We start from the raw sequence: 23,571 nt of genomic DNA on the forward strand, positions 1-23,571 counted from the left end.
TCTGTTCACCCTCCGCCGCCCTGGCAGGCTGTGCAGGAGCCCGGAGCGGATCGATGGGGCGAAGCCGGGCAGGTATCGGCGCTCGATTGGCCGTGCCTGGCGGCGAGCGGGGCCGCTCGGGATAGAGCGAGGAGCCCGGGAACCAGGGCCCCGCCCCTCCCCCCCCGCACCGCCGAGAGCAGCCGGGGACGGGCCGGACCCGACCCAGCCAGCCCCCCCCCGCCAGCCCGCCCCTCCGGCGCGCGAACCAGGGGTGACCCCCCCGCCAGCACCCCCCCCCGAACCAGGGTGACCCCCCCCTACAGCCCCCCACCTCGCCAGCCCCCTCCCGGCGCGCGAACCAGGGGCGACCCCCCCGCCAGCCCCTCCCCCCGGCGCGCGAACCAGGGGTAACCCCCCCTACAGCCCCTCCCCCCGCCAGCCTCCCGGCGCCCGAACCAGGGGTGACCCCCCTACAGCCCCTCCCCCCGCCAGCCCCCCCGGCGCGCGAACCCCTGAACCAGGGGTGACCCCCCTACAGCCCCTCCCCCCGCCAGCCCCCCGGCGCGCGAACCAGGGGTGACCCCCCCTACAGCCCCTCCCCCCGCCAGCCTCCCGGCGCCCGAACTCCCGAACCAGGGGTGACCCCCCCATACACCTGCCTGCCCCCCACACAGCCCCCCCCTGCCAGACCCCTCCCCCATACAGACTCCCGGGGTGCTCCCCTCCCCCCTACAGCCTCCAGCCCCCAGCTGGCCGACTCCCTCCCCTGGCCTGAGCGCCCCCTCCCCTCGAGCTGCACCCTGCGTGGGGCTGGATGGTGCTGTAGCCCCCTACGATGGTAAGGGGGGGGCAGTACCCCCATGCAATCACTGGCAACCCCCCCCCCCCCCACTCCCATGGGGTTGCCGCACTCCTTCATCGCCATCTCTCTCTCCTTCCTTCCTGCAGAGGAGAAGCCTGGCCCCCAGCCAGCTGGCCAAGAGGAAGCCGGGGGGCGATGGCTCAGAGGATGAGGAGGACTGGCACCCCGAGGCGGTGAGCTCCGCACCCAGCCCCCCCTTCCCCTCTCTCATCTGGCTGGGTGGAGATCTGTTTCCAGTGCTGCTGCCCATCCTGCTCCTGGGCTGGGCTGTCAGGGTAGCGCCCTCCTTTGGCTGGGCTGAGAAGTGCATAGGACCGGCATGTCTGCCCTCTCCCATGAGCAGGCCCAGTTTTCTCAGTAGCCACCACCTCTCGGGACGCTCAGCGGTGACACTTTGGCCGACAGAGCACAGGTCCCAATGCGTGATGGGCAGGGCAGGGCATTCCCACTCTGGAGGGCTGGGATTATGGAATTCACGTCCATTGGAAATCGGGCTGAGCCTAAGGCGCTCCACTGTTAGACCAAGGTACAAGTCCCAGTTGTTTAGGCAGGTGTTTCTCTAGACAACCAGGGAGACCCCAAACACACTGACTCTGGGCATTTAGCCGTTGGCACCTGGTCATCATTTTAAGAAAGCAGTTATAAAGTCCCATGGAATTCAGTGGCTCTCTAGGGTCCGGTCCAAAGTTTAGATCCCAGACTTCACTAGAGTTTGGGGATGTTTGGGTGTGGACCATAATTTAAAAGTCAAAGTATGTGTATCTCAGTAGAGTTGGTCTCTCTTCTCGGATAGAAACAAACCCTCGCCCTCCAGGAGAACCACTGGATGTGCTGGGGGAGGCTAAATTACCAGAAATAAAGATTCATAGATTTTAAAGTCAGAAGGGGTCATTGTGATCATCTAATCTGACCCCCTGTATACCATAGGTCAGAGAACCTCACCCCGTGATTTCTGCATCAAACCCATAACTTCTATTTGAGCTACAGAGCATATTGTTTAGAAAGATACCCTCTCTGGAGGGAGAGATGGTTTGAATGGGATCATTATAAATCATTGACCCCTCTATGTATGTATGTATTTGTCTTGTCACTTTCCTGAGTGTCTAACATTCAGTTGAAATTTGCACCCCTTTCGCTTCCCCAATAAGAACTCTCATCAGGAGCCAATGGGGATGCTAAAAACACTATAATCAGTGTGCTAGCCAGCATGGGGTGCTAACTTTTTTCATGAAGGAAGTTTGCTAACTGAAAACAAAACAAATGCATTTTTGCTGACCCATATTTCTGCTAAGTGCACCCAAATACTGCATGGCTTAGCAACGTGACAGCACTAGTTTGGGAAGGGCTGATGGATATATTCAGAATTAGAGGAGTGTTTTAAACACTTGCAATTCTCAGTAGGTAAAATTTTGGGCCCATCGACCTTGGCAGTGCCCTTACGATGGCAGTGAGTAATTATGTTCTGTTTTCAAATGTACTCAGCTGGCTGGCTTCATTGTCTGGGTGGTTAGATGCTTATAGGGAATGACGATGATACATTTATCCTGTGTTGGTCTCTTCGAATCATCCTCAGCCTGTCCTGATTTTCTTTCTTAGACTCCGAAGAAGCGGAAACCTGGCAGTGAGAGCCAGAGCTGGGAATGTTACTTGTCACCTTTCCGGAAACCCTTGGCCCAGTTGACCAATCGACCTCACTGCCTTGATAGCAGCAAACATGTAAGTGGATCACTCGAGGGCATATTATTAGCACATGCCAATGAGTAGTTGTGCACTGTACATCTGTAATCAGAAGGGCTCACACACTTCTATTAGGTTATACACCTTGGGCATGATCTGTACACGTTGCATTTATGAAAACTTGCATTGAGTCAATGGGAATTCCACGTAATGAGGGCTTGCACCGTTATTTATGTTAAAGTAGCACCTAGAGGCCTCACCTGAATTCAGGGTCCCACTAGGCCAGGCACTTTATTCATAATGAAGTTCATACAACTTACCTATGGAAATATTCCGGGATGCAGTCAAGTAGTAGTCACGTATTTAAGCAAGAAGTGTATGATGCTAAGATGTTTAATCAGATGAAGCAGTATTAGTCAGTTTCATGTTTTGGAGAGTCCAAAGAGAAAACCTATTAAATATGACTTTAAAATATCTTGGATTGAAACATCAGTGGGAATTGGGAGCGCTCAGCATTTTGTAGGATTGGGGCCTTAGCAAATGGCTTCTTTGTCTGTTATGTAGCCATCTCTGATAAAATGTATATTTTTCTTTCTCCATTCCTAGGAGGCATTTATCCGCAGCATTTTGTCAAAACCCTTCAAAGTACCCATTCCAAATTATCAAGGTAAAATGAAGGGGGTTTAACAGATCTGTATCAAATCTGCCTCCCATGAAAAAGTTGGCATTTTGGTTTGTCAGACAGTGATATTTTCCTCCTTTTGTATGTGTTTGTTAGTTTGAACAGAAAAATATAGCCCCATTAGTGAAGCAGTCTTATTTCTTATTAGTATTTAGTTTGGATAATCCTACATTTCATGGATTCTGTATTACGACGGTTACATATTTTACAAAGTACCATAGGCTTATATGCCATGTTACTGAACAAAACTGTGAGACAGGTTTCTGGCCCAAAGAGTTTACAGTCTAAATAATACCCCCAATATCACTAACTGGAGGAACAATGTATGTGAAACCAATAAACTTGCACCAGTTTTCTTTATACTTGGCTTGATACATTAAGTCTCAAGGTGATCTTTTTAATAAGCTGTGTATGATAGCTTCAGCTGTTCTTAAATATTTGGAGCACAAATTTCTGACTGGAACAAATGGGACCATTTTTTCCCCCCTTGATTCAATAACAGGTCAACCAGTTTCACTCAAACATTATTTAATAAAAAACCCACATTTGGACTGAGACCAAGAATGGTAATTATCAACCCAAAAGGAATTTATTTGGTACAATGCTGAGCAGCTGAAAAAGCAGGTTTCAAAGCATGTTGGAATTAAGCCTTATTTGTAGAGGACGTAGTGCATGCCTGCACAGCATATATTTATGGTGGGAATCACTAGATGGCACTGTTACACAGAGTCATCTTTTCTTTGCAGGTGAGCAATGTGCAGTCTTTTAAGAGAAGCTGGATTGTTGTTTTGTGCTCAATGCTCTTTTGGGGAAGGTGTTGCAAGCAGCAGGAGATTATGCTTCATTTTAATCTAACAAACTAGAGTCAATCCTTGGAGCAGAATTGCTTCCTGGGAACCAGGCATTGATGTTTGGGCAAAGATTTCTGAGGGAGAGGTTTCCCCGTGTGCTGTTTATGCCCACTTCTGTTCAATCACTGGTGTATCTGTATAAATAAATTACACTACGAAAATGCCCAGGTTCCAAGTCACTAATTTCTATTCTTAAAGGGAAGCTCACCTGCAAGGCCACAACATCTGCTACCGCACGGCAGAGGAGGGTGACAGTACAGTAGATTATGTGATATCATTACAAGATATGGCAGCCCACTGTTAAATGTAGTGCTGTAAAGGTAGCTGCTAATGGTCACATCCTGCCCTGGGATAAATGCATGCAACTCCCACTGAGCTCTGAATTGGTATCTGAGAGGAGGATTTGGGCCAGTGGTTTGTGAGATGCCTAGTTGTATATTTACTGTACTCCTAGAACATACAGCCTTTGGCCCTGTTTGTCATTATACAAGGCTAAATTACGGCCTTGAAGAGCCTAGGGACATCTTCAGCACTCAACTGCTGTGGAAGTGCCTGTATTAGACGTAATGCATCTGCAGGACTGGCAGGAGAATGTAGTCAGCACCCCCATAGCCAGCTCAATCAGTGTTACCCAGTGTGCAGAGGGGGTTGGGTTGTGACTGTGTACCTGCCCCACCAGTGCTCCCCCACACTTGGCACACAGATTATTGCTGCCTCTGTGTGAGTGCAGTGGGGGACAGGGCTCCCTGCCCTCCCTCTCAACGCACCCATAGAGAGCCATCCGTCAGCTGGCTCGTAGAGCACATCGAAGCTGCTGGTGCATGCAGCGTTGGCTTCTTCTTGAATCTGTATTCTGCCGGCAGCACACCCACACTCTAAACAGCATGTGGAGCTTCCTCCTTCAGGGCAGTGGATTGTATCTGAATTTTGCACGGCTCAGTTTTTTCTGGGAGGAAGCAACTGGCAATCCTTTGAGTCGTGCCTGTGATTGTTTTCAGGGTCGCTGGGCTTGAGGGCCCTGGGCATCAAACGGACAGGGGTAAGGAGCGCTCTCCATGACCCTTTTGAAGAAGGGGCTCTGGTTCTTTATGAGCCCCCGCCGCTGAGTGCACACGACCAGCTGAAAATAGACAAGTGAGTTACCCACAAAGCAGGTATTGCACCTCCAGCCTCATTGGCTAGTCTTCTATTCCCAAAAGGCTCTGAACCAAATTTGGATCAGAACTTTGGAGTTAAATTTGGTTCCTAGCCTTGTGGCTCTGGAATGTCTCTAGCTTGTAGCAATAGTAACCAAAGGAAGGCGCATATCCATCTTAAATCATTTGTGGTGTTCTACCCACAGGGTTGACTCCTGGGTAAGCCCAAGGCCCTTTGTACAATTCAGTCCATTCCTAAGAGGGCTTTATTCCCTGTCAGTTGAACATTTCAGTGCTCTGTCAGGATATGTCAACATTAAGGTACAAGCCAACCAAAATGAGGAACTGAAAACTGGGCATTAGAATGGGAACAGTCAGGCAACCTTACCTATAGTGGTCACTGATGCTCCCATTGCAGGGGCGAGGCTATCTTTGTTAACCATTGCTTCACTTCCAATAACAGTATGTCAGAGAGGTAGGATGGTCCAATGGTTAGAGCACTAGCCTAACATTGGGGAGACCTGGATTCAAGTCCCTGCTCTGCCACAGACTGCATTTGTGATCTTGGACAAGTCACTTATTCCCCCTCTGTACAATGGGAATAACAGCATTACCTGTCTCACAGGAGTGTTGTGAGGATAACTACATTAAAGATTGTGAGGTGCTCAGATCCTATGGTAATAAGTACCTAGGCTAGATATATCCTGTAACCTTCATCTAGGAGTTGCAGGATATTTCAGGTTAGCACTAATTATCTGTGTTACAAAAGTACTCAAGTCACAGCATCTAGTCATAATGTGGCTGCCCCGTGACATGGTCACCACCCATTCCTGTAATGTGGTGGGTGCGGGCTCTGTATCTGAATTGTGTTCCAGCTTTGCATTCAGGGACACTGTTACAACATGGTTCCACCTACACTGCAAAATGGAACTGTGGTATTTAACTGTCAGGGCAACCATGTACCAAGTCCTAACGTGGTTGATTTTTGCAGAGCAGATAGGATTGCTGGCAGTTTCCTTCCTTGTGCCACTTACCAGGAGTCCTCAGAACAGTGGTGAGCAAAAAAAAAAGCCTGGATCAGTGCATTAATTCTTCTCTGTCTCCTTTCTTGTTTGCCTCCTGCAGGGACAAAGTGCCAATCCATGTTGTGGTGGACCCCGTTCTCAGTCGCGTTTTACGGCCTCATCAGAGAGAAGTGAGTTTTGTGGGAAACTACTTTGAACTTGTCCATCAGGAGTTCCTTAATCTCCACCTCAAGTGCTTAAACTTTAGAGAATTCTGGGCAGATGGGTGGAGGGAGGATGTACAAAGGCACACCGCTACCTTCACTAGGAAGATCTGTTTCTAACTACAGTAATGGTAACTGCAGCTGAATGGATTTAAGATCATCCTTAAATATGCCAAAGACCTATTACACCACAGAGATCGTTCCTCTGCTGTGGCACATTCCATTCCCCATATAAAAGTGCTGAGATATTGTGGTGTGGGGCCCTGTAAGAAACATTCAGAGAGGTTCAGGGTCAGTTGGATGTTAAACTGATACTACTCTAGACCTTAGCCAAAAATCACTATAGGAGATCAATTTATTATTGTAATTTCCAAGTAATAATTAATATTATCTGTTATTCTGGCCTGCTATACACACATCTGATGCGTATATGTTTACAGTAGACTTACACAGTATCTATCTGTCTTTAAGTCAAGATACGTTCTCGCTCAACCACGAGTTACGGGCTTGATGCAGGAATCACTTGGTTGAATCTCTGGCCTGTGTTATGCAGGAGGTCAGACTAGACGATCATACTTCTGGCCTTAAAAATCTGTGACTCTACCTGCTTCCTGATGGTAATAGTCCCCCAAATTATCTGTTACATCAGAAAAGTTACTGTCTAAAAATGACACCATCTCGCTCCACAGATCTGCTTCTGGTGTCCGATCTGCTCACTTTAGTGACCGATGTTTTCATTACTTTGGTCTAGCCCCGCAGAGCCAAATGAGGTGGATTCTGCACTGGCTTGTGCATCATCAGTAGAACTTTAAGGAACAGACAGATCCTGCAAGGAACTCAGCGTAGAGCACTACACAGAGCTCCTTGAGGCTTGGGGCCTATTTATACAGTATTTATACAGAGGTGTTCACCTGCAACACACCTCGGTAGGGTTTGTGTTAATAGTGTGGTGTACTAGTCAGGAAGAGCCCACCTTGGCTTACAAATCCCCCTGTGCCCAGTGCAACAGTCATTGTTCAGGATAGAACCACATCTCAAGACCTTTTATCATTGCATGTTAACTTGTTTGACTCTCTAACCATAAATTATCTGAAAAGCTTTGCTCCGAAATCTCTGTTCCTAAATGTCACCTGGCAGTAATATATTTGGATCCTGGGTCAGCCAGTGTAGCTGCATGTATGCCTTTCAGTGAAAAACATCTCCAGTCCTAAATACCAGAAACAGCAAAACCCAAGGCTCATGTGTTAAAATAAAACAAAAAACCGCCACACAACAGGCTAGGTGCCTACTAAGCTGTTGAGGATCATAATGGATACAGGACATTGTCAGCGGTAGACTTATAACCAGAGGCTGTCTGGGTGCAACCTGTGAGTTCTCATGACCTTCCAAGCTAAGCAGGGTCAAGTTAGCTTTGTGCCCAGATGGGAGACCTGCTGGGGTTGGTTTAGGCAGCTCAGTAGCTTGTGTTTTCCTTTCTGAGTCGATACTGGACCGGTCAGTTGTGCTTGTCTACAGCTGCATACCATTGCCATCTTAGGTGTTCCTCATTTACCTGTCAGTGCAGTATGTAGGTGCTAGTCTGAGCAATCAGATTCTCCCTGCCTTAATATCTCTCTTGTAATTTCAGTTGGACACTTCTTCACTTCCTGTCTCAAACTGGTGTGTAGCATCGCTATGCGTTGTTAACCAGTTGTATTGCTTGTTCTGCCCCAGAGGTAGCTGCATTTCAGCAGCATCTCTGGGGATTCCTCTATATAGTTAGTATAGCGCTTCGAGTCCCTTTGAGATGTGCTGTGTAAGTCTGAGATACTGTGTATGATAAGCTCAGTCCCACAATGTAGGAAGACTGTGTTACTGCACACGGCTTTCGTTCTGCATCCACAAGTCCATTCTAATCAACAAGCACCGCTTTTCATGCAGGGGGTGAAGTTTCTTTGGGAATGTGTCACGAGCCGGAGGATCCCTGGGAGCCACGGCTGCATAATGGCTGACGAGATGGGTCTGGGCAAGACCCTCCAGTGCATCACTCTGATGTGGACGCTGCTGCGTCAGAGCCCCGACGGCAAGCCTGAAATCGACAAGGCAATGGTGGTCTCTCCTTCCAGCCTGGTTAAAAACTGGTACAATGAAGTCGGCAAATGGCTCGGAGGAAGGATTCAGCCGCTGGCCATCGATGGAGGCTCCAAAGACGAGATAGACCGAAAACTAGGTATGGAGGCAACTGCATGCAGGTGGCTTGTCTGCCCCTCGGTCTGGAGGGGTGTCTTCTAGCAGAAGGAAAAGACACTTCAACAGCTGATGTAAAGATTTAGGGCCAGAGCCAAAGCCTACTGAATTCCCTGGGGGTCTTTTCATTGACTTCAGTGGCCTTTGGCTCAGGCCCCTACACCTCTGTGTTCATTCAATGGATGATCTCCTGTGTGAACCCCCAATGGGATTCACATGGGTGTGTATGGTTAGGGCAGTTTCTGAGCCTTCCTCTGCTGGAGAGCAGCCAGCACAGGAAAGGGCAGGGGATGGGAGGCTGAGGGAGGGACCAAAGGGCATTGAGTGGGAGGTAAAGGGAAGGGACGGGACGCGGAGGTTAGCGGAAAAGGAGGAAGATGTGAGGGGAGGAAGCAGAAGACCCGCAGGGAAGGGAGCCAATGGAGAGAAGTGTCTCAGAATGCTAAAGGGAAAGTGTCTCAGATGGGTTTGTTTAGGGCAGGGGTGGGCAAGCTACAGCCGGTTTAAACTGGTCCTCGAGCTCCTGCTGGGGAGCGGGGTTTGGGGCTTGCCCTGCTCCCATGCTCCAGCCAGGCAGCGGGGTTGGAGGCCGCTCTGCGTGCGTAAGCCGAGGCTCCCAGCAGCATGTCCCCGCTCCGGCTCCTACGCTTAGGGGCAGCCATGGGGCTCTGTACGCTGCCCCCGCCCCAAGCACCACCCCCGCAGCTCCCATTGGGCGGGAACTGTGGCTAATGGCAACTGCAGGGGCGGTGCCTGTGTACGGGGCAGAGCCGCCTGGCCACACCTCCACATAGGAGCCGGAGGGGGGACATGCCGCTGCTTCCAGGAGCTGCTTGAGGTAAGCGCCGCCCAGAGCCTGCACCCTGACCCCCTCCCCTATGCCCCAACCCTCTGTCCCCAGCCTGGAGCCCCCTCCCACACCCTGAACTCCTCATTTCTGGCTCCACCCCAGAGCCCGCACCCCAGCCAGAGCCCTCACCGACTCCTGCACCCCAACCCAAATTTCATGAGCATTCATGGCCCGCCATACAATTTTCATACCAAGATGTGGCCCTCAGGCCAAAAAGTTTGCCAGCCCCTGGTTTAAAGCCTGCTCAAAAGCAGTTGGAATAAATGGAAAGACTCCCCTGGACTTCAGAGGGCGAGGAATCAGGCTCAGTTGCTATCTTCTGCCTGGCTGTCAAATATTTTTCCCTTCTCTGTGCCACTCACGTCTTCCTCTTCCTTCCCGTAGCTGGCTTTATGAACCAGCGTGGCCTGCGAGTGCCTTCCCCCATCCTGATCATCTCCTACGAGACGTTCCGCCTTCACGCTGAAGTTCTCCAGAAGGGGAGCGTCGGGCTGGTCATATGTGACGAGGTACAGAGAAGGCAGCTGGTGTTTCCCTAGTCCCGTGCTGAGTTTTTTCTGCTTTCATATGGAGAAATCATCAGAAAGGCCTGGCAGCATTTGCATCCCTGTGTTGGAAGTGCTCTTGGTGGCTAGCCCACAAATGGAATGTGTGATAATATCCAGCCCCTTTCAGCCAGAGCTCCCCGGGCGCTGTACGAATGGCGGTCAGTAGCACTGCCCTCACTTCACAGATGGGGAAGCTGAGTTAAAGATTGGCTAAATGACTTGCCTGGGTTCATGCTGCAAGTCAGGTCTCATGACCCCCAATCCTTTGCTCTGACCACTAGATCACGCTGCCTCCCATATGTTGTATACATGGCGTGTGTTGTCAGGCTGGATCTGTGTCCCCCCAACAGTAGAAGGTCAAGTGTTGACTATGCTGAAGACAACACAGTACAGTTTAGGGAACAAAGGGCCAGCTCCAGTGTCCATTGACATCCATGGAAGTTGGATCAGGACCTACAGGAGCATTGGACTCTTGTGCGTGAGAAAGGATCGCTTTCCTGAGCGCTGGGCTAGCAGGAGGAGCCCTATCTGTGGAGCTGTAAGTGCGAATGCGTGCCTGAAGGGGAGCCCCTGAGTGGTCTCCTGGCACTGCTGGGGGTGGGCTGGCGATACAGGGGGAGAACGTGTGAACGGGCAAGGTGAGTGATCCTTGCTTAGGCTAACGAGTTCGTACTCTCCCGGCGCTGGATTCTACTCTGCCAGGGCTGGATTTTCGGGAGCTGCCTTCACATGAGTAAAATGTAGTTCCATTCAGACCTTTTCCCCTTTTTGTTCTCCGATGCTGCGTATCGGTATCCAGGTTCACATCTGTGCTAGAGCTTCATTTCCCTAAAGGGAAAGCAAGCCGTGCCCAGCCCCAGACCAATGAAGAGCTGTACAGCACTCTGCCCACGCACTTAATACTTCCTCTGCCTCCCCTAGAGGAGTTTCATTGAATGCTAGTGACACTCAGTGGCTTGCTTCTGTATCCGCTATAATGCAGACTGAGATGATCCTGAAAATGGAGCACATTCTTTTCTCTCTCTGTGTTTATACTGGGCCCCTCCCCGTGGTATCTGGGCACCTTAATGTTTTGCCCATGAGTAGCAACTTTCATCCAAGGATCTTGCAGCACTTTACAAATAGCGATATATGACCCATCCCGGCTATCGCTGGGAGCTAGGGGATGTTGTCCCCATTTTAAGAAACGAAATGTTTTCTTAATTTGGGCCATATAATAATTATTAGGGGAGCACCTGGGAGTAGCACTAGTCATAGAGCAGGACCTCACAGTGCCAGGTCCTGTATATACCCAGAACAAAGACAATCGTAGTCCTTACAGTTCAAATAAATCAGTGTTGACAGAGATCTCTCAGACCTGTTTCCTCTCATCAAGTGCCATGGGATTTCCTGTTTGCTTTTTTTTCTTTTTAGGGCCATAGACTGAAGAACTCTGAAAACCAAACATACCAGGCTCTGGACGGCTTAAACACCCCACGGCGAGTTCTCATCTCAGGGACCCCCATTCAGAATGACTTGCTCGAATACTTCAGCTTGGTGCACTTCGTTAACTCGGGCATCCTCGGTAAGGAGCGTGAAGTTGTTAACCCCTGTGCAGCGTCTAGAACCATAAAAATGTAGGGCTTGAAGGGACCTGGAGAGATCATCAAGTCCAGGCCTCTACGCTGAGGTAGGACCAAGTAAACCTAGACCATCCTTGGCAGGTGTTTATCCACCCTGCTCTTAAAAACCTTCGAAGAGGGAGATTCCACAACTTTCCTTGGAAGCCTGTTCCAGAGCTTAATTACCCTTCAAGTTAGAACATTTTTCCTAATATCTCACCTAAATCTCCCTTGTTGCAAATTAAGCCCATTACTTCTTGTCCTGCCTTCAGTGAACATGGAGAACAAGTGATCATCATCGTCCTCATTATAATAGTTCTTAACATGTTTGAAGACTGTTATCAAGACCCCCCTCAGTCTTCTTTTCTCATGATTAAACTGCGAATCAAGAGGCAGGTGGCCTAGCTGGCAGGGACCTCCCCCAGCCACCAGTGCTGGAGGAGTCAGCAGCACTGGTCTTCGTGATGGGCCTGAATTGCAAAGTTCAAATGCAAATCTGAGCATTATCCTCGTTTATAGTACGTGTATTCCAGTAGTGTCTAGTCACCAACCAGATTGGGCCCCAGTGTGCTAGGTGCTATACACATTCATAGTAAGAAACAGTCCTCGCCCCCAAAGAACTTACAAGCTAAATAGAGTAGGCAGACAAAGGAAGGATTAATTATGCCCATTTCACAGATGGGGAATTGAGGCACAGAGAGATGAAGGGACTTGCCCCTGGGTCACACGGGGATTGTGTGTCCGAGCTGGGAACTGAACACTGATCTGGAGTCCCAGCCTACTGCCTTAACCACAAGACCACCCTTCCTTTTGATTTCTTCGTCCAGTGATGGTCACATCCAGGGTTTTGATTTGGGACTGTTTCCTCCAAAGATGAGGAAGCTTGTGAATCTGGGGTTCACCTCGTCACCCCATTTACAGGGGAAAGGAGAAATGTGTTTGAACAGAGGCATGGTTTGATTTGTTTCTATTTCCTCCTTGCTGGCAGATCTAATGCAGATTAAAATATTCCGTCTCTGGGCTCCATCTTGTGTCCATTGCCCTTGGTAACCTGTTGGTGCTTTATGTTCTCCTCTGCATCAACAGGTTCAGATTGGCTCTGATGCTGTCTGGCGGGGAGGGCGAAGGCTTGTCCCAGAAGGGCCACGTTCTATTTAAGGGCAAGAATAAATACAGCAATCCATAAATCAGTCTTTTATGTTTCGTTGCTCCTCTGAAGGCCCTGGTCTTTTTGTGGTGAACCGTAATGGTTTAACCGCATTAAATCTAGCCCTTCCTCGCACACAGAACTCTCTCCCCAGTCCAAGAGTAATATGTGGGCTGTGTCTGATTCTGCCCCCAGAATTTCATCAGAGGGAGGATGGGATGAGGATGGGGATAGAAGATGTTTTTATTTCCTCCTCTTTTTCTCCATGAGTTTTGATTTGGCTTGGGGACTTAGTATAGGGAGGCAACGTGATCGATTGTCCCATGTCTTCAGCAACTCATGGAACCTATTTGTGCCTCAGCACCATATTATAGATTGGGAAGCTAATAGCTTCTGGGGGTTACGGTTAATTATACTTGTAAAGTCCTTTGGGGATGGAAATGCTGTATAAACGTTAAGTGTTATTCTGTTGCTCACATTCACCGGCATTGCCTGAATCATTTCTGATGCGACAAGCTAGTGTTTAAGTGTTTCCATCCAGGGCCCATACCCTGTGGCAGTGCCAGGGGTGGAGGGTAAATCCACTTTTCTATCAAAGGCCCACATGCCTGCAGATGAGATGCTGTTGTAACATTTGTCCTTTCCCCTCTGTTTTGGACAGGGACAGCGCAGGAGTTTAAAAAGCATTTTGAAATCCCAATCCTAAAAGGCAGGGATGCAGATGCAAGTGAAGTGGAGAGACATAAAGGGGAGGAGCGACTCAAAGAGCTGATCAGCATTGTGAACAGGTGAGTTCTAACATCCTCTCCCCGGAAAGCTAAGCATAAACCCTCTCCCACATACAGCCATTTTTGAAGATTACAGTCTGGTGTCGGAACAAGTTCTGTTGTGAGTTTTGCACATTGACTAGCTGATGAGTCAATAAAGCCCTGTTAACACTAAGACATAAGGAATATACTTAATGTGCAGTTATACTCTGCAAAGGGACTGTCAGAATGACACTCACGGCTCCCACTAATCCCCAGTTCATCACGTGTATTCAGATTACAGGTCAAATGAAGATTTTTCTAGTTGTCGCATGTTTCAAACTCCATCTGGTGCCTTAGCATCCCACTGTTTTCCTTCTCCTTGTTGCGTCAACCTTTATGATAAAGATTCGACAACGAAGACAGCTGTCAACTTTCATGATGATACATAAGGCAGAATAGAACCCAGCTCACGCTCCCATAGCTGTGTTGGCTCTGTGGGGATAACAAGAATAAACCATATTCGTGCCAGTTAGCTAAGAAGTGGTGGTACTAGGAGCAAATCTGTTGAGTATTATTAATACTTAGCTCTTATCTAGCATGTTTTGTCAGCTGATCTCAACGCGTTTTACAAAGGAGGTCAGTATCATTATCCCCATTTTACTGATGGGGAAACTGAGGCATGGAGAAGGAAACTGTCTTCTCCCCGGTCACCCAGCAGGCCAGTAGCAGCGCTAGGAATAGAACTCAGGACTCCTAAGTCCCAGTCAGTGTTCTGTCCACTAGGTCACACTGTAAGATGGTTTCATTTTTTTACACAGTTACTTTTCTGATTACGAATCGTAAGTAACCACGCTAACGAAATCTTTGACAGGTAACTGACTGACAGCACAAGAGCCCTCACTAGAGTCTCCTTTGCATTCACAATGTTGCTGGAGTCTTGGTTCTAGATAAGCTTTTGCAACCACTGCAAATGCCCTAGAGCAGTTTATTTTCACGGTAAATTTAATTTCACACCGTACGGCCGCTCTGCAAAATTGGCCATGACCTTGACACAGCCTGGCAGTAAAAAGGCTCAGTGAAACATGTGGCCGGGAGGGTAGAACGTACTCCTTCTGATCCTGCTGGGCCGCTGCTTTTGTTCATGGAGAAGCGGATTTGAAGCTGCTGCTCTGGCCTCTGTTCAGTCTCTCCTGCTTGGGGAGTTCCCGACTATCCCCCATGCAGTGCGCACGCCCAGGTTTCAGTAACTCGCTCATCCGGGAATCCTACAAAAGCCAGGCACACAGAGAAGGTCAAAGGTTGGTCAATTGAAATCAGTGGTGCCTGTAGTCAAGGCAGCACATGAGAGAGACTGGTAGAAATACACTGTGTAGCACTTCCACAGCAGAGAACCCTCAGCCTAGAAACACCTGCCTCATGCCTGCAGGTAGGAACCAAGAATACACCCATCCTGGCTCATCACACCTGCCAACATGGGGTGAGGCATTTTCTCAGGCACTTCGGGCCTAGATTCTATGAAACCTGTACAGTCATATTAATCGGACAATATTGCAGTTCACCACTGGCTTTTTGATTTTCATGTCATCTGTGTTTCTAATCCCTGTTTCCTTCATTGCAGATGTTTGATCAGGAGAACTTCAGATATCCTGTCCAAATACCTACCTGTGAAAATCGAGCAGGTGGTTTGCTGCAGGTACGGGACAATCTGCCCAAGTCAAGGACAGAAAAGAGAACAAAAGTAAAGGTTAGAGCAGGGGTCGGCAACCTTTCAGAAGTGGGGCGCCAAGTCTTCATTTATTCACTCTAAGGTTTCACGTGCCAGTCATACATTTTAACCTTTTTAGAAGGTCCCTTTTCATAACTAAACTATTGTTGTATGTAAAGTAAATAAGGTTTCAAAATGTTTAAGAAGCTTCATTTAAAATTAAATTAAAATGCAGAGCCCCCCGGACCGGTGGCAGTGTGCGTGCCACTGAAAATCAGCTCGCGTGCCGCCTTCGGCACGCATGCCATAGGTTGCCTACCCCTGGGTTAAACTCACAAAAAATAGTCTTGACTTTAGGGGCTTGGATTTTAGTGGTGTCTCATGATGGAATCTGTGTAGAACTAAGGCTCTTCCCAGTTAGGGGTGTGTTTCTGTGGCCCAAAAAAATTATAGCAGAGATGGAGGAGGAAGATTGAGATCAGCTGGCGGACCTGCCCCCAGCTGTATAACGCTGCTGCACTGTTCTGTTGCAGGCTGACACCTTTGCAGACTGAGCTGTACAAACACTTCCTGAAGCAAGCGAAGCCAGCCGAAGAGCTGAAGGAGGGGAAGATCAGCGTGTCGTCTCTCTCCTCCATCACGTCCCTGAAGAAGCTCTGTAACCGTAAGTGAGGGGTTGGTTTAATGCTATTACTGCATTATCTACAGAGCATTGAATGCAGAGCTTCACGAAACACTTAAGCCCAGCGCTCTGCTCCAAAGAGCGTGTAATGTAATGACTCTGTGTGATACACTCCCTGTATAAATCACCCTAACATCTGGAGAGCTGGAACTAGACCCTGGAGCCTCCTGACTCACACAGGCCGCTGTCACTTGACCCAAAGGAGATTTCCTGTGGCTAGGCGTGCTAAGGTCCAGCCACTCTGGGCAACATCACTTCGCTCAAATACCGCCAGCAGTAAGGTGGTGGGGAATTTTTTGACTAAACATTTTATCGTTGAAAAATGCCAATTCGTTGAAACAGAAACTGTTTGTGAAGCACGGTCGGTTCTGATGACTCTCCTGACCCGGAATGTTTTGGGGAAAATTTTTTTGAAATTGTCTAAACCAAATATTCTGTTTTTCTGGTTCAAAACGACTTTTTCTTTTGAAACTTTGATTAATGAAAAAAGGTTACTAGAAAAGGTCAAAATCGAAAGGAAACATTTCGATGGAGTTGAACCGAAACCTTCTTTGGTTCTCAAAAGAATTTTGAGATTTTGATTTTTCTTCCCCCTTTTGGGTGGGAAGAATTTTTAAACTCTCAAGAATATTTGCTAGACAGAAAAACCGTTTCCCGCCCAGCCCTACACAGCAGGCACATCAGCCCCAGGTACTCAGACACTGTCGGAGGAGATCCTGCAGAAGTAGGTGCTGAGTTGGGACAGGAAGGAGAGGATTTGATGGCAGGCGAATGGGAGATAGTTCTCAGCAGAAGGGGTGGCATACCAGAGAGGAGCAAAACTACAGGTGGGAGAAGGAAGCCAGAGCCATCTAGGTGGAGCAGAGGTGAGAGGGGGTGCTGGGCGAGACAAGGACACAACGGTAGACAGGGAAGAGTTGTGATGCCATTGAAGTGAGGATGAGGAACTTGAACTTGATGCAGAGGAAGAGGGGAAGCCAACCAGGGTGATTCAGAGCCCAGTCCTGCTTCCATTGAAATCTGTGCGCAAACTCCAGTGGATGCAAGGTTAGAGCCCTGATCACCATTGCCATGCTCTTCTGTGGCGCCCTCTGGAGGCAGCTTCTTCCTTCCCTGGTGCTGCACTTTCACACACTTGACCCTTTCCCTGGGGTGGAGAAGACCCAGGAGGTTGTCAGCTTGCTTTTATGGAGACAGCAAGCTGCTCCGAGACATGCAGGTGATTTTTGTTCCCATAACTGGATTGGACTTCTAGAGAAAGACGTAATGCACGGAGACCAGTGTACTGCTGCTCCGCAGCCTCTTGGCTAAGAGCCGTTGTAGTATTCGATCAGTATCTTGAACTTCCTGCATCTGGAGACTCTTCTGGCCTTCAAGGGTAATGGACTCCATATGAGATACCTCCAAATTCTGTGACCGAAGCAATATCGGTGCCGTATAGTTATTTTACCAACCTGTTATGGTGACCAGTTAGTGTAATACAAGGGTCTGGCAAGAGAACCATGCATTACTACTGCTGCAAGGTGCAACAGAAAGTCCTTTGTAAATGGAGCTACCTGCTGTGGGTCTTCATGAGGCCCACCCCCAGACAATGCTTTAAGCTGGTTACTTTTTCCAGCACGTGATACGTGATTCTATTAGAGCTCTTGGGTTTTCCCCTGATGTCCCCCAGCTGTAACCTCCATCCTTGTGGCCAGATTGGAATGCGTGTGCTCCTTACAGAGCCCATCAGTGCTGCTCCCCAGCTGACCTGAGAGGTGGTCATTTAGCAATGCCAAACTCTCCTTCCTTGTGCCTTGGGGTTGTCGTCACTCCCCCAGCCTGGGGAGCACGGTCAGCATGCAATGCCCTGGCTGCTGGGTGTTTGAAGGAGTGATCCTGGCAGTAGGATATGAGGTAAGATTGGGGAAGGAGGAAGTTGCAGCAGCAGCAGATCTGGGAGCCAGACAGACAGGCCAGGGTGGGTGACGCTTACGCTGCATTTATATGTAATTATACAGTCAGTACGATGGAGGACGCAGTCATCTTGGTGTCATCGCAGTCCTGCTTCCCTCCTCAGGGGGGAGCCCTGCAAACTTCACAAAGCCACAGTGGTTTCCAGGTTTTGTTTGTTCTTCAGATCCTGCCCTGATCTACGAGAAGTGTGTGGAGGAGGAGGAAGGGTTTGCAGGAGCACTGGAATTGTTCCCTGCTGGCTACAGTCCCAAGTCCCTGGAGTCCCAGCTGTCAGGTAACCACACTGTAACTCTGCTATGTGAATCGATTGCTTGAGAGAGGGTGGCCCCCTGCGACAGGGAGCATGTGGAATCTTATGCAATGACCAGGGATACTTTGGGGTGACCTCTTAGGAAGAAGCTGATCTCGTGTACATCTCTGCATGTGTCCTCTCCAACCCTGTTAATACTCACGTCATCTGTAGAGCTCAAAGCATTTTAGAGAGGTCGGTAAATATTATCTCCATTATTCAGATAGGGAAACCGAGGCACGGAGCGATTAAGTAGCTTGCCCAAGGTCACACACAGGCAAAGCTAGGAATAGAGCCCAGGTCTCCTGACTCATAGTCCAATGCCCTGTCCACTGGACTGTGCTGCCTCCCTACATATTGGCAATGGGATGTTTTTAACACGTTAACTTTTCTTCCTTCCAGGAAAGATGCTGGTGTTGGACTACATCCTGGCTGTGACTAGAAGCACTAGCAGCGACAAGGTAGTCCTGGTCTCCAATTACACCCAAACACTGGACCTCTTTGAGAAGCTCTGCAGGACTAGGAGGTTTGTCGTTGATTTAACTGATAAGTGAGGTTTTTTACCCATGAAAGCTTATGCCCAAATAAATCTGTTAGTCTTTAAGGTGCCACCAGACTCCTTGTTCTTTATACTTGCAATATAAACCTTAGCTTGAGGTGGCTGTTCTCGAGGTTTCTCCCTGCAGGACCTCCTGTTCTGAATTCTAGCCTCAAAGGGAGGCCCTGGAAATGGAACTAATGTGACCCATCTGGTCTGGCTTCCAGGGTGAGTCAGCAGAACAGCTCTGTCCATTTCTATAGGGGCCTACAGCCTGGCACTCAAACACAAGGCCATTTGCAGAACTGTTTCTGTTCATCTTGGGTTTTATCATTGTAAAACCAGGGCTATTAAAAGGCTATGATGATCTGATCCCATTAACCATTGTGTTGTCTTGTGCCAGGTATTTATATGTCCGACTGGATGGCACCATGTCCATTAAAAAGAGAGCAAAGATCGTAGAGCGGTTTAACAGCCTCTCAGTAAGTAGAGCTTCCCAGACCCACATCATTGGTCCTGCCAGGTGTAGCAGGTGTGATCATGTGATAGCTGGCAGGGATTTAATCTAAGTACGTCTTGCCCCACAGAGCCCTGAGTTTGTCTTCATGTTGAGCAGCAAAGCAGGTGGCTGCGGCTTGAACTTGATTGGGGCAAACAGACTCATCATGTTCGACCCGGATTGGAATCCGGCCAATGACGAACAAGCCATGGCTCGCGTGTGGCGAGACGGCCAGAAGAAGACCTGCTACATCTACAGGTTGCTCTCAGTGAGTCCGGCGTTACCTCCTTTTAACCGTGTCGGGACGTGGGGGATAGCCCAGTCTGCAGTTGATTATGCTGCAGAATAATTGACCTTGCAACTGGAAAGAGACGCTGTGGCTTAGAACCCTTTAGTGTCCGTGGCCATGTGGCGTGGATCGCACTCGATGCCATCAGGCTTCAAATCGTCTGCCAGTGCAGCCAATGAGAACGTAGCCACTGATTTCAATGGGATTGCTTTTGGGCCCTGGCTCTTTAATGGTGGCTGGCTTATGGGGAAATAGAAGTGACTGAAGCTTTAGAAATAGGACATTAATCTGTTGTGGCGGGGTAGAGACGTGGCTGTCGGCAGGGCACCATGTTCCCATAATTGTTGCAGAACCCTACAGCTGCTCCTGTAGAGGTGCTCCCATTGGTGGTTATGAGCGAGCCCCCCTCGCTCCCGTTGAAAGGGTGTTGGAATTCCTACGTGCCTGTCGTCAGGGGTATGTGTGCCGCTCTGACGCCGCAGCCCACGAGGCTTTAACCACTCCCTCCCCTCCGTCGGCTGCCCCGTGACGCAGCGTTGCCCTCCTCAGCCACTGTGTTCCCCCAGCAGGGGCCTTGGGGCCATGCCGCTGTTGGGGAAAGTTCCCTGAAGGGGAATCTCTCTAGCAGGAATTCAAACACTGTTGTCATGGTGTAGCAGTTGTGTACTCTGGTTTTCCTGCATGTCGCCTCTTTACTACAGCCTGTGGCTGCATCAGCTCATGCTGTGAGCATGTCACATGTTGCCAGATAAGCGGGATTGGGCTGGGTCAGTGCTTGGAGCATTGAGGGCACTGCATGAAGTAGTGGTGATGATGCGTCCCTTGGATTCTGTGGCTCTGGGCAGCTGGAGGAGTTACCTTCGGGAAGAAGGGGGAATTGAGGCTCTGACCACTTATGGCCAGTAAAGACCCCTATGGTACTTTTTAGACAGATAAAGGCTTAATCCCATTGGCCGTTCTCTCTCGTAGACAGGGACGATCGAGGAGAAGATTTTCCAGCGTCAGACCCACAAGAAGGCACTCAGCAGCTGCGTGGTGGATGAGGAGCAGGATGTGGAGAGGCACTTCTCGCTAGGGGAGCTGAAGGAGCTGTTCACATTGAATGAGACCACAGCCAGTGATACCCATGACAAGTATGTTTAGAAACACAGTGAGGGGTTAGGGTAGCCAGTGACCATGGCATAAACAGTGGCTGACTTTGTGATTGACACAGAGGCTGTAGGTGGAGACACAAGCGCTCTGGTTGGCTGAGAACCACTTTGTGAATCATTCAGCCTCGTGAAGTTATTGATCTGCTGATTCAGAAGTTGCTGGTGCAGCAGGAAGATAATTATATTACACAGAGTGGCTCATTAGTAGATTTCCAAGCACTTCATGATCTTGAATGGATTTATCCTCACAACACCCCTGTGAGGCAGGGCCGGGCTATTATCTTCGCTGTACAGTGGGGAAACTGAGGCACAAAGAAGCTAAATGACTAACTGAAGGTCCCAGGGGAAATCTGTGTCAGAGCAGGGAATTAAACCTGGGGCACTCACATCCTAGGCTAGTGCCCTAAGCACGTGACTATCTTCCTCTCTGTTGATGGGGAGGTAGAAGAGGTGAATGTCTAGGGTGGACTTCTATTTCCAACACTTCATTATTCATAAGGAAACTGACACTTCCTACTCACCCTCTCATTTCATTATGGAAGTTTCTATTCTCAGACAAGTACTCAAACCACCCCTGCTGATGCATCCACCTACATCCTCGGGAGGGCAAGAGGCTGTAAGATATCGCAGGGAAGGGAAAGTTATTTTTAATTTCCCAAAGCTTTTCAAGCACAGAAAGTCCAACGATGGACAATCCCTATTGGATCATCTGCTCCTTCTCCCTCCCCCCCCCCCAGCACTGCAAGATTGTTCCCCACTGTGCATTTAACGAATGGCTTGTCTGGTTTTAAATGCACAGTGGGGCCTCCACCACTTCCCTTGGGAGGCCGGTAGATGTTCATTGCCATAGGTAGTGATGCTTTATATGCAAACTGACAATTAACCCCATGTAAATGTATGAAAATTAGATCCTTCCTGTGTCCTGCCGAGTCCTGAGTTCAGGATTCCTTATTTAAAACCCACTGCACCATAACCACTTAAAACAGCTGTGCTGGGCTGAGAGAGATAGTGATGTCCTTAGGTGATGCAAGGGAATTACCAAAGTATTTAGGTCCTGGAAGGGAAAACGAGGCTTTTCTAAACTGACTTGTAATTCAAGTCTACACACATGCTCTGTTTCTGAACTAGGATTTTACGGGTCATTAGGTTTGAGGTCTTACTGCTCTGAGTAAAGAGAATATTGTTCACCTTCTAAATGAAGCACTTTCTCAACTCCCTTTGGAGCCACTGCTGGCTCCATGTAGTTCACCTCTTTTCCCACGATTTGCCCGACTTTGAATTTGGATGGATTTTGTTATAACGCTTTCATTGTAGGTATAAACGTTCACGTGTGGAGCCTAGGGTGCTTTGGAAATAAAAACCCGGATTTTCCAAATGGAATCACAGTAACCAAAAATTCTAAATGACCAGTTACACGTCTCCGGTTATTTGCACACGCTGTTCTAGTACACGTGCGCACAGATTAGACACTTGATTTGGCATGGGCTTTTTGTTGCACCAATCGTTAGACGAATGGGAGCAGGCTAACCCCAGTGTTGATGAAGTGCATTCTTTGTTGATGCAATCTCCATTAATTGTACACCCTTTCACCCAAATCTGAAACGCTAGGATTCTGTACCTAGCCCAGCAGGTGTAGAACGTGCCCTGGTCCTCACTTGTAGAACATCTTTGTGTTATAGGATTAAGTGTCGCCGCTGTGTGAATGGCCACCAGGTAAAGCCGCCTCCTGAAGGTTCTGACTGCACCTCTGACCTCTCCCAGTGGAACCACTGTGCTGACAAGCGTGGGCTTCAGGACTCTGTGCTGAAGGCCACGTGGGATGCTGCTGTCACCTTCACGTTCCATCACCATTCCCATGAGGAGCAGCGAGGGATTCCCTGACAATGCGTCTCTGATGGTGAGGATGAGGGAAGGCTCCTATGGAGGTCAGTCGAGCCCACTTCAATCACTTTCAAAGCGGAGGTCTGATAACAATGCAGCCTGTGCTGTTATCTGGATCCAGAACAGCAGGACAACGTTGTTCTGTTTTCTTCCACCAAGAAATTGGTAGGTCTTGAAAATTGTTAAACTGTGCTTGGGACAGCAGCAAGCACAAGGTATTAGCTGTGCCACTCTTGTGTCTATAATATGTACTGGAGAAACAGCCGTTTGGTTTGTGTAGTGATGTGCTTCAGTCTAACCTAGGATCTGTTGTAATAGCATCAGGACATAACCAGTTGTGCATCTGTGAGAGCACATGCAAGATCCAGTTCGCAATTTGTATCGTCTTTTTATTTACCTAAGTCCCATTACAAACAAGCTAGCTCCATCTTCAGGTGTAGGTTAATTCCTGGCTGCAGATCTGGTTTTCCATGTGCAGCTACCACCCACTCAAGATTTTTTCTCGGAGTCACAATTTACAGGCTAGATACTGAATGCACAGGCACTGATGAGATCTGGAATCGGCTGGCAGGGTTGACCTTTAGTAGACAGCTCTGGGAAATATAATCATTCATCTCCAGATCAATCCAACTTAAGCCATTTTTGAAAATCTTGGTCTAAATGACTTGTGCTTCTGGGTGGCCCAATCTGAGACACCTCCAAAGGGCCTGATTTTCAGAAAGTGCATCAGTCAGGCCCTATTAAAATCACTCTTCACTTTGAAAATCTTGGCGGAAACGACTCTCTAATGTGTGTTGTATCATTTTTAGCAAGATCATCCTTCGCCAATGCAGTAAAAGAATAGTCCCTAATGTACCAAAATTTCTACTCAACTACATTTTATAAAATAAAGTTGCTGAAGGAGAAGCAAACTGTTCTGTTTAAAACATTTTTATAAAATAAGTGTACGTATGAAATAAATACAAGTTAAGGAAAGCAGGGCCTAAGGCAGGACTTCTCCCCAAGGGTAAAATGGTTGCAAGCAAAAGTTTTTTGTTGTACT

The 23,571-nt window shown here is 48.6% G+C and overlaps 1 protein-coding gene across 1 annotated transcript; it reads left to right on the forward strand.

The window, feature by feature from the left end:
• Positions 1–680: 680 nt before the first annotated feature.
• On the forward strand, positions 681–23,440 carry RAD54L (RAD54 like). Its single transcript, XM_005302992.4, has 18 exons — positions 681–820; positions 931–1,017; positions 2,441–2,560; positions 3,128–3,188; positions 5,053–5,188; positions 6,316–6,385; positions 8,339–8,627; positions 9,879–10,003; positions 11,456–11,606; positions 13,452–13,578; positions 15,158–15,232; positions 15,778–15,908; positions 18,046–18,156; positions 18,574–18,697; positions 19,113–19,191; positions 19,297–19,476; positions 20,467–20,630; positions 22,328–23,440. Exons 1-18 carry the CDS (start codon positions 818–820, stop codon positions 22,527–22,529), a joined length of 2,235 nt encoding a protein of 744 aa, XP_005303049.2. The 5' UTR covers positions 681–817; the 3' UTR covers positions 22,530–23,440.
• Positions 23,441–23,571: the final 131 nt, after the last annotated feature.

Source organism: Chrysemys picta, chromosome 8 (assembly GCF_011386835.1).
Source record: "Chrysemys picta bellii isolate R12L10 chromosome 8, ASM1138683v2, whole genome shotgun sequence".
Classification (NCBI taxonomy): Eukaryota; Metazoa; Chordata; order Testudines; family Emydidae; genus Chrysemys; species Chrysemys picta.

Excerpts from the sequence above, each read along its gene's own strand:
- RAD54L (XM_005302992.4), top strand. Across the intron at positions 15,233-15,777 it reads GAGCAGGTGGTTTGCTGCAG|GCTGACACCTTTGCAGACTG; the intron begins GTACGGGACAAT and ends GTTCTGTTGCAG. Across the intron at positions 19,477-20,466 it reads ACATCTACAGGTTGCTCTCA|ACAGGGACGATCGAGGAGAA; the intron begins GTGAGTCCGGCG and ends TCTCTCTCGTAG.